Here is a 16,261-nt window from a genome sequence, read left to right on the forward strand (position 1 = left end):
CCAAAGCTATTATCAGGAAAATTGAGAAAGTAATCAGAAATTTCTTATGGGATGATTGTAACGAAGGGAAGAAATTGTTGAATATGGGTCAGGTCGGTGATGGAGATTTTTAGATAACTCTCACCAAACTTAGTCGGTGGACCAAAGATTGGGATAAACCCAATTTTAGTCGGTTATGAGTTAGGATTAGGATTAAGAGTTTTATGATAACTCTTAATTGGTTTACTTGATCCTAAATTTAGGAACTTTGTGGACAAGTTATGAAACCCTATTATTGTAGGCTAAGTAATGTACCTATATAAATAGCCTAGTAGAGAACCTAGAAAATTACACCAAAAAAAATTCTTCTTTCTCTCTTAGGATTTATATGTTTTCTCCCAAACGATAATATATAAATCTCTTGTTTTTCCCGAGGATTCAACCTCGTTAAATTCTTGTCTCTTTTATATTCTTTAGTTTGTGTTCTTTGCAATATTTGGAGTACCATTGTGTAGCTGCGCAAATCGCTTCCGCAGGGTTTTAGCGCAACAATTGGTATCAGAGCTCGGGTTAGGTTCTTGGAATTTTCGGTATTCATAATATTGCAGTGGGAGTATTTTTTTCTGAAGTTTTTTGAGGTAATTCTGATCTCAAAGTTTAGTTTTTTATCTATATTTGGTTGTTTGTGAACAATGGTTGACGGGAAAGATCCAGTTGATCCGAAAGATCCTTTAGGAGAACATTCAGAGTCCACAAGTAAAGATAAAGAAACAAAAGAAGAAATACTGCATTCTCATAGATTACAACTGAAGGTTGAAAAGTTCACCGGAACCAATAACTTTGGTTTATGGAGAACAGACGTAATGGATGCTCTTGTTCATCTTGACCTAGAAGAAGCTCTAGAAGGTCAGCCAGCGGAGGTGTCTGACAAGCAGTGGAACAAGATGAATAAATTATGTCTGGGTTCGATTCGTGGGTGTTTAGCAACATCAGTAAGAGTTAATTATCAGCACGAGACTTCAGCTAAGGATCTCTGGGAAAAGCTAGAGAATGAGTACCTTGTGAAGAACGTGGCTAATAGGATACATCTTAAGAGAAATTTGTATCGCTATAACATGAAGAAAGGTGCAACTCTAACAGAGCACCTAGATTCATATAATAAACTTCTTGCTAAGTTAGTTAACTATGATGAGAAGATCAACGACGAGGAACAAGCTTTGTGTCTGATAAACTCTCTTCCTGAAAGGTATGAACCCGTGACTAAGGCTTTAATGCATGGCAAGGATAAGATGACATACGCTGAGGTCACTACAACATTGCGTAGTGAGGAGTTCAGGAAGATGGACCGTGAAAACCTGTCAAGTGAAGCTAACAGTGACTTGCTTCTTGCAAGAGGTCGTTCAACAGACAGGAGAAAGAAGAATGGTGATCGTGGCAAAGTGAAAGGGAGTTCAAAGTCAAGAGCGCGTCTGCAGAAGGATGAATGTGCATGGTGTCATGACTTTGGCCATTGGGCTAAGGATTGTACCAAGCGTATAGATAGAGAAGGAGATAACAACAAGACCGAGGTGAACATTGCTAAGGCAAGTGATGATTCAGATGTAGCTTCGGATTTCTCACTGACTGTGATACCATCAGCTTGTATCGTAACTGACAGTACATGGGTACTAGATTCTGGTGCTACTTATCACATATGTCCTCATCGGGAATGGTTCTCAAGCTTCGAGAAGTTTGATGGAGAAGTACGTATGGGGAATAATCATACCTGCAGGGTGATCGGGATTGGTAGTGTTCGAATCAAGATGCATGATGGTATGGTTTGGGAACTGAAGGAAGTAAGGTTCGTACCTGCTGTGAAGAAGAATCTGATTTCGCTCGGAACTTTGGAAGCTAAGGTCTACAAGTTATTCGCTGAAAATGACATTCTAAAGATAATCTCTGGATCGTTGGTAATCATGAAGGGCACAAGGCATCATAACTTGTACTACTTAACTGGGAGTACAGTAACAGGAGATGTGTTAATTTATGAACACATCGAGACTGCAGCGATGGAGACCACGAAATTATGGCATATGCGACTTGCACATCCATGTGATAAGTCGTTACAATCTTTAATTCGTCAAGATTTATTGAAAGGTGTTATTGCTGCAAATTAGAGTTTTGTGAACATTGTGTGAAAGGCAAGAAAACAAGAACTTGGCACAGCAATCCACAACACTAGTGGAGTTCTTGATTATGTTCACTCAGATGTTTGGGGTCCCTCCAAGAATGCATCATTGGGAGGGAAACATTGGTTCGTGTCTTTCATTGATGACTATTCTAGGCGAGTATGGGTGTACACCATGAGGTATAAGGATGAAGTCCTAGAAGTCTTTGTGAGGCGGAAAAAGGAAACTGAGACTCAAACTGGTAGAAAGATCAAGGTACTACGTTAGGACAATGGTGGAGAGTACAAAAGTGATCCATTCTTGCAAGTATGTCAGGATGAGGGAATACAGAGGCATTTCACAGTTAAGAAGACACCACAACAAAATGGGGTAACTGAACGCATGAATCGTACTTTGCTGGAGAAGGTACGGTGTATGTTATCTAATGCTGGATTAGGTAAAGCGTTTTGGGCTGAGGAAGTTACATATGCGTGCTTCCTCATTAATAGGTTGCCATCAGCTGCATTAGAAGGTAAAACTCCGATGAAGAAGTGGTATGGTAAACCAGCTTATGACTATGACTCAATTCATATCTTTGGTTTCCCTTCTTGGTATCATGTTAGTGAAAACAAGCTTGATAGCCGTGCTGTTAAAGGCATCTTTATGGGTGTGAAGAAAGGAGTGAAAGGGTTCAAAATTTAGAATCCAGTAGAGAAGAAGATAGTCATGAGTAGAGATGTTACATTTGATGAAGCATCTATGGTAAAGTCTTGGGGTTCTCAGCAGGTGGAGAACAGAAGCACCAATATTAGTGAGCCTTTGCAGCAGGTGGAGATTGATGCAACTCCACTAATTCCAGCTAAGTATGTATCTGTTACGACTACTTCGGGAGGCGTGACGTCTACAAGGGAGGTAACTACTGAAGTTCCAAATGATAGTGACGATGTTTATGAAGAGGAACATGAAGCAGTGGAAGATACAGAAGCTACGGTCACTGAGACCATAACAACCAGCAAACCGAGAAGATCAATCAGGAAAGCTGGTTGGATGAATGATTTTATAGCTTATGCATTACCAGTTGTTGAAGAAGGTATTCCTAATACCTATTTTGAATCTATACACAGTGTAGAGCATCAAGAATGGGAAGCTGCTATGCAGGATGAGATTGAGTCTCTTTACAAGAATGACACATGGATTCTTACGAAGCTTCCGAACAGTAAGAAGGCCATTGGGTGCAAATGGGTATATGCTAAGAAAGAAGGATCTCAGATGAATCAAGTACGCTACAAGGAAAGGTTAGTTGCAAAAGGTTATGCCCAAAAGGAAGGGATTGACTACAATGAGGTGTTCTCTCCAGTTGTGAAACACTCATCAATCCGAATTTCGTTGGCCTTGGTAGCACAATATGATTTAGACCTAGTTCAGCTAGATGTGAAGACGACGTTCTTACATGGTGATCTAGAAGAGTAGATTTATATGACTTAGCCGAGTGGGTTCAAAGTTGCTGGAAGAGAAGATTGTGTATGCAAGCTGAAGAAATCGTTGTATGAGATGAAACAGTCTCCAAGACAGTGGTATAAGCGATTTGATCAGTTTATGATTGGCCAAACATACACAAGAAGTCACTATGACCATTATGTATACTTCAAGAAGCTACGTGATGGGTCTTTCATATATTTGCTCTTGTATGTCGATGATATGCTGATAGCATCGAATAACAAGAAAGAGATTGATAATTTGAAGCAAAAATTGTCAACTGAGTTCGAGATGAAAGATCTGGGAGAATCTAAGAAGATTCTTGGCATGGAGATTCAACGTGACAGAAAGAAGGGTAAAGTTTGTTTGTCTCAAAAGGCATACTTGAAGAAAGTGTTACAGAAATTTGGTATCTGCGAAGGAACTAAATCTGTAAGTACTCCCCTTGGTCCTCATTTTAAGTTGAGTTCTAATATGTCTCCCACTACTGAAGAAGAGCGTGAGTATATGGCCCAAGTCCCATATGCTAGTGTTGTTGGTAGCTTGATGTATGTGATGGTATGTACAAGGACAGATATTTCACATGGAGTAAGTATGATCAGCCGTTATATGCATAATCCTGGTAAAGGACATTGGCAAGCTGTGAAATGGATTTTGAGGTATCTTTATGGTATTGTTGTTGTTGGCTTGGAGTTTGTGAAGGAAGATGGAAACAATCAGCTGTGTGTTGGTTATGTGGATTCTGACTATGCTGGTGATTTGGACAAGAGGCGTTCAACTACAGGGTATGTATTTACCTTGGCTGGAGCACCGGTTAGTTGGAGATCGATTTTGCAGTCTAATGTGGCTCTCTCAACTACTGAAGCGGAGTATATGGCAGTGACTGAAGCATTTAAGGAGGCTACATGGTTACAGGGTTTGCTAGATGATTTGGGTGTTGTGCAGGAACAACTGCCTGTGCATTGTGATAGTCTTAGTGCAATTTACTTGGCTAAGAATCAAGTGCATCATGCCAGAACCAAACATATAGATGTTCGATTTCACTTTGTTAGAGAAATTCTGGAAGAAGAATACATTCTACTTATGAAGATCGATACCAAAGACAATCCAGCTGATATGTTAACGAAAGTAGTATCTGGGGTCAAGTTTCGTCATTGCTCGAAATTGATCCACATTCTTCCGGTTTGGTGATACCCTTTGGGGTAGAGGTTCTTAGGAACCTGGTGGAGGCCTTCTAGCAAGGCCATTGAGTGAACTACGGTCGGTTTGATTCCTTGCAGAGGATACGTAGGCAGCCTATGGCGCAATCGACGTTGGAAGACGAAGGTGATTTTGTTATTGATCGTCTCATGCATGAATGCCATTGTTGCTCAAAGCTATTCTTCACATCCTGAAAATTAACTCCCTTAAAATCCAAATGGTCTATAAGGCTGAATCTCCAAATATCACAACCCTCTTCGTAAAAAGAAACTAGAAGCACAACTGCCGGTTTTCCTTCTTTCAAAATAGGGTTTGGCAGTGTATTCAAATCCACAAAAGTTGTTGGAAGCTGTTTTTTACCTAAAACTTTTTCAGCATACGTGAGAACTTGCGCTTGGGGAGGATCAGTATCATCCCCCATCTCAAATCACCCGAGGATGATTGAGCAAATCAAAGAAAAAGTGAAAAAAATTTGAAAACCCTTAACTTTTTGCCAGGGAGGGAAAAAATTTAGGAGAGAGAAAACTGAGGACCAACCATATACCATTCACTAAAGGGTGTGAAGCGGATGAGAATTTTTAAATCCAACATATTATAAGTAGGGTACGGATACAACCTTACAAATCCATTGGACATTCAGACCCATTGAATTCAGAAAGTTAGGTAGTTTTCAGAAAATATTAATTTAGAGCATCCAAAATGGTGCGACCAAAACCAAAGAGCAAAAACTAAAAAATTTGGTATTTTTTAGTTTATAGTCGGTGTTAAACACATCGGGCACGACCAAATTACACTCAAGTGTATGTATCATCTGCGCCTTAAACGAAACGATCATATAAATTGCGCCTCACTCACAGGCGAAGATTATAGCTACGCCTAACCCAGACGCCCATTATAACTTCGTCTGAAAACAGGCGAGCTTTATAAGTTGGTTTGTTTAAAATCCATGGACAAACCATGTTTATAAGTTGGTCTGTTTAAAATTCATGGACAAACCATGTTTATAAGTTGGTCTGACAACATACGAGCTTTATACTTGCGCCCCATCGGGCGAACATTATACTTTGGCCCCAGTCGAACGAACTTTATATATGTGTTTATGCTTGGGGCGAAGTTTATATCTACGTCCCACCCCAAACGAACTTTTAATATGCGCCTGCAATCAAACACATTTTTAACTTCCGCTCGACCAAATATAGTTTTGGTCGAGCTTTCAGACCAAATATACTCCAATTTTTAGTTTTAGTCCGTCCCACTGTGATTGATTTCTCGACCAAAATTGTAGTTTTGCTCGTCCATTGTGGATGCTCTTAGGAATCTAAGAATCTGTATATAAGAAACTTATCTTCTTGTAATATCCCAAAATACTTATAATACATAAAAACAAAACAAGGACTCAAATATTACGACCAGAAAAAGTAAACAAGTAGTAACTCCCTACCAGCCAAGTAGTTTGGATTTTATTGTTAAAACAATCACGTTCATTTTTTATGTCATTCTGAGACACATAAATACAAGGTTCAGAACCCTAACGAGTACGTAATCTTGTCTACACAAATCTCTCGCGAAAAACCTAAAGCTAACGGAAGCATTGAAGTGTTTTCGTGCGGGTACTCTCAACTTTGTTCGTGTGGAGAGAGAGGTTATAGTTCAATCCAATTGAACCTATATATTACCAGAGAAACAACCCGACTTTGTTGCACTATATATATTGATCAAATAATTGGGGCAGATGGAGTCTCCCACACATCGAAGTAGGAATTACTATTTAGTCCAATTTTTCATGATCCAGTTAATGGCTAGTCCACCCACGAAAAACATTTACTCGTTTTTGGACTAGATTATTTACTCGCTAGTCCAAAAATTTTGTGGAGATTATAAAGTGTATTTTCTAAATGCCTAAAACACCCTTACAGATCTAATTAGTATCAACACATTTAATATTACTAGTAATATGTTACTACATACTAATAGTATCAATATGGTCATGCTACATATCAATATGTACTATATTAATAGTAAAAAGAATATGTTACTCGTAAATTAACTACTCTACTATACTAGTAGTAACATGTGTACTAGTAGACTAGTTTACTAGTAGTAACTAGTACTATACTAGTATACTAGTAGTACTAATAGTAACTAGTATACTAGTAACATATTAATATGTAATATCAATATATAACATACTACATACTAATATGACACTACATGCTAATATGACACTACATATTACATATGTTACTACATATTACATATGTATACTAGTATACTAGTAAACTAGCATTAAGTAACTACTCTACTATACTAGTAGTAACATGTGTACTAGTAGACTAGTTTACTAGTAGTAACTAGTACTATACTATTATACTAGTAGTACTAATAGTAACTAGTATACTAGTAACATATTAATATGTAATATCAATATATAACATACTACATACTAATATGACACTACATATTAATATGTAGTGTCAATATATAACATACTACATATTAATATGTAGTATCAATGTTAATATGTAATATCAATATATAACATACCACATATTAATAATGTTACTACATATTAATATGTAGTGCCAATGTATAACATACTACATATTAATATGTAGTATCAGTATATAACATATTGATACTAGTAACATATGTTACTACATACTACATTTGTTCTATATATTTTACTACATACTACATATTAATACTAGTATACTAGTAGTTACTAGTATACTAGTATACTACTAGTTATTAGTTACTACATATTACATATGTTACTAGTTACTACATATTACATATGTATACTAGTTACAGATGTTACTACATATTACATATGTATACTAGTATACTAGTAAACTAGTATTAATACTAGTATATATGTTATTAACATACATAGTATATTATATGTTAGGGTTAGTAGAGTAATTTTACTCTTTTCAAATCTTTTTTGGACTAGGGAGTAAATGTTGTTTCCCGATGGACTAGCCACTAATCCGGATCGGGTTTAGTGGACTAAACAGGAAATCTCTCCGAACACATTCTCCTCACCGTGAAGAGCAAAAAGGCGATCACCACCTATCGAGAAGTCCCGAATTGAACCACCTTGACTTCTTCCAAGACTAGATGTTAAAACCCATTGATCAAGACCATGATAATATACAGATATCTCATCACCCATGGAACAAAAGACCTTCCCCGCATAACATGTTAACTTAGGACGATAGTGACCTTTGACGTCCCTACTTGGGTTCCATCTAACTCCGTCTTTGGTACTTCTCAAATCTAAAACTCCCAAAGTTCCACCATGACCAACCACACAAAATTTACTCTCGTCCATTGGACTTGCATCCCAAATATGAGACTCAGTAACACAAGCTTTAGTACCATTAGGCCACGACCAAACCACACTTTTATCTCTAAAATCCAAAACATTCATGTAGTATTTAAAAACGATATAACCGCTGACAAATAAACAATTACTTCCGTTCAACCATTGTATCTTTCCAGCATCACCACCAAGGCAAAAATAAAAAAAAGTCGGTTTGTTTTCCGGTTACTTGGTCCCACACCCCGATTCCTTCATTACTTGTTTCTCTACAACTAGCAAGTACCTTGTTACTATCAGAGTTAAAACATAAATCTACCGCAGCAAAGCCTTTGACCTGATCTTTTCGGTCGCCCAACTGAAACCTGTGCCTCAGTTCCCCCGTTAAAGAACTGAAAACACCCATTCCTCCGACTCCCGGACCCCTGGTCAAGTTTTGGTGAACACTCATCACCATTTTATCTGAATCCATCCACCCAATATCATTAACACTTTGATATTCAAGATTCAGCGGTGGATGTTCTTCAAGCATCCAGTCATATACACGAACGATGCCACCATGAGCAACAACACAACCTCCGTCAGGACTTGCTCTGATCGCACTGCAGTTACCAGGAGCTTGACCACTAACCGTACTCGCTAATCTTAACCTGTTGCTATCAAAATCACCCCACTTTGAAGTTCTAACATGATCAAGAAGGTCGTAATAATTAGCTGTTGTTTTTCAAATAGTGATTGTAGTAGTGGTAAAAACTGGGTCTTTTCAGACTTGTGAAGAAAACAATTTTTATAGATTTAAATTAAACAGGCAACTAAATAAAATAATTCAAAGTTTTGGAGAAAAACACCAAGACTAGGATTCCACCAATGACCATTTTAATAGTAAACTCTAAATAGTTCTTATGCAATTTTATCTTTAAAATCAATTCTAATATTTGCCTCAAATAAGTTTTTGAAGTAATAATTGTAATTAAAAAGTATAAAACATCAAAAGTTACTAAAACCCAGCATGCTTCATCAAGTCAATTCACAATTACTCAATAAAAACTATTAATTCAATTTTAATTCGTGCAAATAATCAAATAATAATATTGCAAATAAATATAAAAATTAGAATTATACCAATAAATTACCAATGGTTTCCTCCGTCGTCTCGGCTAATGGGTTTAGCTCCTCATCCCAAAAACACACTCACAAGATAAATTCATGGCTAAAATAGATGTTTTTATTGATGATTATATGATGAAATAGGAATTAGCAACGCTGTAGTGGTGTTACAGCGCCACTGTTACAAAAGAGTATGGTAATTTAAGACTGCTGTAAACGATAACTATCTACTGCTGTGAAACAACGACAGTGGTATGAAAATAAGTCTGCTGAAGAACGACTGACTCTGCGAGTCTGTTCTTCGTGTTCTTCAGAAGCTTTAATGGCAGCAGCAGCAGCAGCGTTGTCTCCTCTATAATTGCTTCTCCTAGGCTCTCATCGACTCTAAACTCTCTCCTAAAGGTTTCTAACCTTTATTTGATGTAAACCAACACTTATATAGCCTTCAGATTCCCTAGAAACTCGATCAAATTCGAGAATAAATCTCTTATTCTTCACGTGCAGTTTGAACAATAATTTCATCTGTCGATCTTTGTATGCGTCTGTGAGCTATTCTATTGCTCCCAAAATCTTCTCTGACTTGAAGTCAACTGTTTTGAAGTATATCCCACGCAAGAATCTCTCCCAAATCTTTCAAACCAATTCAAAACCCTAAACAGGGACCGTGTGCACTGTCTTGACTTTGTGTGGATTTTCTGACTTATCCAGCCCAATTAGATGGGTCTAATCGCTTCTAACAGGTCCTTTATGTCTTGTAGAGTCCGTGGGTACCAAATTTGCCCATTGAATCGCCTGCTAGGTCGCTCAAATCCTTGATCCAAAACTGTTGACGCTGCTGCCCTTTTTCCCGCTAAAATTTTCTTTTGAATTTGAGAAGTTGACCTCCCCTTATCTGTGGCTGGTCTCCCTTTAGCAGATGCCTGGAAATGGGTCACCCCTTAGTAATTAGGTTACCCCTTATCCAAAATCAAGGGTTCGTATAGCAAGTGTCCTCTGGGGAATTTTCCGCATTTTTCTCGGGGTTCCTCCGGGGTATTTCTGGGATACTTCCGGTACACTTCTGAGGCGCTTCCGGTACGTTATCAACGGAGGTCCAAATGCCACATTTTTAGCCAAATTCGCCGCAAGAGATTATTTTCCAAAAACACCTACAAATACATAAAATAACCAAATAAGTACAATATCGAGTACTAACAATATATACAAATGAGCTATATTAGACACATAAATGCGTCTATCATTAGCCTCCATATAGAGTAATTTTTCAGGTATGTTAGAAGGGACATGAAGCTTACCCGTTCCTAAAAGATTAAGAAGCACAGAAAAACAATCTGGGTCACGAAATCAAGTATTCTTTTTCTTCTGGTTTAACTAATTCATCTCCTCTTGGTTGAAGCTTCCATTCATCGTCGAACATAGCTCCAAACATTGAATCTCGGCGTGCAGTTGCTAGAGTTGTTGCAGTCGTTTCAAAGATTTTACCTCTAACGTTAAATCTCACCTTCTCCGTCATGTTTAATTCCGAAGTTGAATCTTACTTACCTTGATGCGGCTTATATCAATGTGCCCCGACACCCTTATATATACATATATACCGTCTCTGATAAAAGAAGAAAATAAAAAAAATCTCAAATAGAGTTGTTGTCGATCGAGGAAAAGCTAGATGATTAGGAATTCTAATTGTTGTTATTGCATGCAGCCGACTTCCGAAACTCAATATCATCAGGAATAGATATCAAGGTAAAACCAAAAAAAAAAAGACGGAAATAACGTATCTAAGTCTTACGCATACGTATCTAACCCAGCTTTCATCATCATCAAATAACGTACCTGAATGAAAATGTTATGGACCTTTTAACCCCCAATAATAAGTCAAAACCAACATGATGACACTTGTGGTGACGCCAGCAAGACGCCAAAAATATAGAGGAGTTGATTAAAAGTGTTGTTTACTGTGAGCTACTGAATCCATGCCGATCTCGGGAACTGGGCATCTCAATGAACCTTAATGGACACTGATATCTGGAGTTTCACTGCTATCGGATTCCTCTAAATCAATTGTTAAAACATTTCCTTTCTGTTTAGGTTTTCTCTGCCAAGGGGAAGGTTTTGTAAGTAATATATAACTGAAGAGTGTGCATAGCCATCATTACGGGAGTTAACAGATAACATTTCCAGTTTAAATAACTTAAAGCAAGTGGAATGCACAGAGAGCTGAAAAAATAATTGCTGTAGAGAGAGGCCGTTCCACACCAAATGCTCATCACGCACAGCAAACAAGAGAAATTAATGGACCTGGCAGCCTATAGAAAACTTCCACGAATAATTTTGACTCTCTTGAGCTGAATGCATGTCTGATGATGCCTCCGAGTTGAGGATGTTACGAAGAACTTATATAAGTTACAGAAAGAAATACGTACAGTACTCTCACGATTTACATACGTGAAAGAAAATTTATCTAGAAATAGCTAGACGTGAACGAGGAAATGTTTTACAAAGTAGCAAAGGCGCTTATTTCAGTAGTTCCATCCATTAGTAATGCTAATTTACAATGCTATATGCAGATGATAAACTATTTAGACCCGGCCAATAATCCAAACAAATAGTTGTTGTTGAAGAGGCTTGATTTCTTTCGAATGCTTTCTTTTATGCCACAGCGGGGTGGTTTCTTAACACCGTGATGGTAGTCCTCCGTGTATTGAGGATGGGATGAAAACGACAAAGCATTTGGAGCTATACTTAAGTTGTTCATATCCAGCTTGGGCTACAGGTCATTAAAAAGAAAATGTACATTGACTTATCCACCGGCCCAGCCCCAACTTATTCAGCTAACTCCCAGCCATCAAGGGTCTGTCGGCTACAGAAGTACTAATTGGGAAGTTCTTTCAGAGGCCATTGCAGTCTCCCTAACAGCATAGCCGACTCTGACCGCAAGTCTCATTCATAAACCATATACACACATAAAACAATTTGTGGTTACCTTAATAATATCCTGAACAAGAACAATGAGAATTTCATTTCTTGGAGGTTGCAAAAGTGCAATTGAAATTATTGTTCTCAAACATAAAATTCTCAAAGAAACACTAAACGGTAGAAGAAATGTTACCTAATCGAGGATTCATACACGGGAAATTCTATACAATCGACATTGCTTGTGTAACATAAGATCCGATGCCAGTACATTACCTCTTGACAGACAAAGTAACTAATTTAATCTAATAGACAAGGCTGCAGGGATATATTATTAATAGACTTGACGCTCTGCAGTGCCATTTGCCTTCAGCTCTTCTCTCTCTTTGAATCTCCTTAACAACTCTGCTAGTAGAGTAGTGCCCCATCTTCCTCAATTTCATTCTGCCAGTTAAATGTACAAATCTAGTCAGACACAACTTCATTATACCCCAAACCAAAAAAGTTAAACCAGAATATATGCAAAGCAATCAACTGCAAGGAAAGCGATAACAAGATATCTTGGAGGAATTTATGCAAGCATAAAGACCTTCAACTATTTAACAGAGCTCTGCTGGCTAAATCTGCATGGATGACATATGGGTTAAAGCTCTGAAATCCCATTTATAAAAGAAAACACTTCATGGACAGTGGGTGACGGCAAAAGAATTAAAGCGTGGAACTATGTTAGGATCCCAGTACCCAAATAGAATGCTCCAAATCCCTATGCAGTTACTACAGTCCCTCTGTTTTTAAATGTTGATAGCTCTACATGGAATATCAATCTATTATCGGACATATTTCCATATGAAGTTGTTACAAAAATTGTAAGCGTGCAAATTCGTCAAGATCAACAAGACTGTGTCATTTGGAACCTAGAGAAACGAGAAAGGTTTTCAGTCAAATCAGCTTACAGGAAACTATATGAGCAACATTACAACATTCAGTCTACCAATTCTGAAAGGTTTTCGGTCAGATCAGCTTACAGGAAGCTATATGAGCAACATAACATTCAATCTACTAATTCTGAAGTAAAATATTGTTCAGGCTGGAAATGCTTTGGAATCTTCAAGTTATCCCAAGAATACAACATTTTCTGTGGAAATGATTAACTGACATTCTTCCTACAAAGCGAAAGAACTAAAGCGTGGAACTATGAGTAACATTGATGTTAGCTGTTTTGTTGTTCTTCATCAGAAACTGGTTCAGATGTGCTGTGGATTGTGACTATGCTAGAGCTGTGTGGTTTGGCATTCCAGGAGAGCAATTTAATCCACAAAACTACAAATCTTGATGAATGATCAACTAAAGTTTAGAGTCAGAAACCCAAAACTGAAAACAGGTCCTAAAGCATAGAGTCAGATACCTAAAACTTAGAAAAACCTAAATTTGGAGTCAGAAACCTAAGTAGAGTTGAAAACTTATAACTGTATTAAAGGGCAACTTTCTTGAGGACGCTCAGTCTGTAAACTCCGAAGCATCTATTAAATTTTTCTTCTTCTTTCATACCAAAAAAAAGGGGGTGGGTGGGGGTCAGTTTTTACCTTACGGAACCTCACCGCACGCAACTGTTCAGGCGAATCCCGTCTCAGAGTTGATGCTCGCTCTTTCCTCCTCTCAGCAACTATAGTTTCCACCTCTTTAAACTTATCCTCGGCTAATTTTTTATTATCCTCTACTAATTTTTTATTACCCTTGGAAGATCTTAAACGGTTCGCCTCTACCACAAGCTTAAGTAGTTCGTGGTCCTTGGGTTCTAATGGGTCTATATAGGTCTTCAAAAACACAAATAAACCACATTAGCACTTTTCACATAAAGACGATTGACAATTTAAAGCCACAGAAAAGTATAAACCTTATGAAACGATTCATAGTCGGCAGGCACAGAGAGTTGACACCCAGAGGTTTTCACCCCACTTTCCCATATGCGGTCAGGCTGCACAATAAACAATACAATAAAGAAAATAAAGCAATAAAATCGTTGCATAGAACATGATACAACAGTAGCATTCAAAGTAAGCAAACACAATTTGGACATTGAAGGTCTCAAACTAAGTATACTGTAAGCACAATTTGATACTATAGACCACACTAAAGGTCTCAAGTAACATTTTGCTGATTCATAAATTTTACAGCACAAAAGTAAATGTAATTCAGATGCAAATTAGAGAACATAACTACGAACACAAACCTCATCAATTTTCCCACAAATTCCAGTAGTAGTATGAATTTTTGTACACATATCCTTTAAAAGAGCAGTCCTCCTGCTTTTCTTAACTATCTTCACTGACCCCTGATTAGTATCAACTACATAAGCTTTTCCTAAAAACCGAAATGCTGCCTGGAAATTCAAAAAAAAATCAGTTCAGAAACCGAAATAACTGAATGATAATTATTATATAAGCATTATAAAATTAACTTTAACCAAACATGAACAAAAAACATCAGACCTTTTTGTCTGCCAGACTTTGCACCACAGCAAGCCCAGTACCAAGAGGTGCAAGGGGGGCCCAGAACATCGCAAGACAGGGCTTGTTTTTCGGAGTGTGATTAAGCCCCCGATAGCTGCCATGGCCGTCTTTGAAGGCATAAATAGGTCTTGTCTGGTACCTCCTCCAACCAACTGAAACAATTATAGGGTCCTTGGTCTTCAATAACTTTGTATGCCAACTATGTCGTTTAAGTTTCACCTGGAAGAGGAAACAGAATTCATTTACATTTACAGTAAACAGACATAGAGTCTCTCGAAACAATAAAATAAAGAAGTACAATCAAATATGGAAGTAGAACCTGAATATATCCAAGATTTTCTTCTTCAAGACTGATACCTCCAACAAGAACAGGCCGACAAGGATCATAATGTTTGACCGTCTCAAATGGGACGTCATGCAACTCAAAACTTACATAAGTTCCTGCTCTGAAACACCCAATCTTCATACAAGTTAACTCATTAAGATCCCCATCAGAAGGTAAAGGGAACGGATCAACGAATTTAGTAACGAAAGCTAAAGGAAAATCGCCAACTCCAGCAATATGCACCTGGCAATAGAAAGGATTTTTCTAATTTCAAAACTGAGTGGGAAAAAAAAAGTCTGTCACCAGAAATACCTTAGTTGTTTCCTCGATGTAACAACCTCGAAGGTAACCTTTTAGGATGATTTTTCTTGAGCAATTTTCATCATCCAATTGGACCGTCTCTTGAGTGACATCTTCAAAGTAATCCACCAACAGATAAGGTCGTGCAGCCCTCCATAACAAAGAATGGAATTCCATGGTGGATATATATGCTGCCAGCTTGGCAATCTCATGATTGAAATACCTGTTAACATCGTATTGCAAGCTAAATAAGACGTTTTGATTGGAATTCCTTGGATATACTTTATTTTTACTCTTCAAGTGATTCTCTCGGGTTACAAATTGGCTCGACCATAACGAAACTAACAATAACAAAGATAGGGATAAGAATTACGAGATGCTACTTTCAGTATTCATCTGAGGAACTTACATCTCATCATTATCGAGACCAGATAAGCAAAATATTTGTGCTCCTTTGCATATCTCAGTCTGGAATTGGTCTACCAGGATTCGCTGAGTGTTTGCGAGCATGGTTTTGTTTCTAAAGGTATCAAGATATGTAAGAACCCCCATAACCTTGGCATCCCATGAACTTTTAAGAGTTCAAGGAACTCGAATGTTTCCTGAAATCAACAAAGACATTTTAATTAGTCGTTTGAGGATTGAACATACTTTGAATTCAATTGCCCAGCTCTTATGATAGATTTTGTCTAAGGGGTATTGTATAATATAATTACAAGAATGCTTACACAACATCATGTATCCTAGTAACCATGCTCCACATAAACACATAGGTGAACATCAATGTAAGCAATACAAACAAAACCAAAACATAACAGAACACGGACTACTTCCTTCAAAAATCAAGCTAACAGGTGTCGATTAGACTTCACTATTAAGTTAACAGTTCTACAGTACATCATGACAATGTTACAACCCACTTTTTACAATTATTCTAGCTTAGGCATCACAATATGAACTCATATTCTTACACCAAACACATTAT

The 16,261-nt window shown here is 37.6% G+C and overlaps 1 protein-coding gene and 1 pseudogene across 1 annotated transcript; both read right to left on the minus strand.

The window, feature by feature from the left end:
• Nucleotides 1–7,803: 7,803 nt before the first annotated feature.
• On the minus strand, nucleotides 7,804–11,203 carry LOC113277176 (annotated as a pseudogene).
• A 1,054-nt stretch (nucleotides 11,204–12,257) lies between these two features.
• On the minus strand, nucleotides 12,258–15,828 carry LOC113277177 (ribosome biogenesis protein BMS1 homolog). The gene is made up of 8 exons (XM_026526335.1): nucleotides 15,686–15,828; nucleotides 15,289–15,499; nucleotides 14,971–15,219; nucleotides 14,631–14,870; nucleotides 14,372–14,521; nucleotides 14,036–14,116; nucleotides 13,725–13,955; nucleotides 12,258–12,585 (listed from the first exon to the last, which is right to left on the minus strand). The coding sequence occupies exons 1-8, from the start codon at nucleotides 15,826–15,828 to the stop codon at nucleotides 12,550–12,552; spliced, it is 1,341 nt and encodes a 446-aa protein (XP_026382120.1). The 3' UTR covers nucleotides 12,258–12,549.
• Nucleotides 15,829–16,261: the final 433 nt, after the last annotated feature.

This window comes from Papaver somniferum, chromosome 5 (assembly GCF_003573695.1).
Source record: "Papaver somniferum cultivar HN1 chromosome 5, ASM357369v1, whole genome shotgun sequence".
Classification (NCBI taxonomy): Eukaryota; Viridiplantae; Streptophyta; class Magnoliopsida; order Ranunculales; family Papaveraceae; genus Papaver; species Papaver somniferum.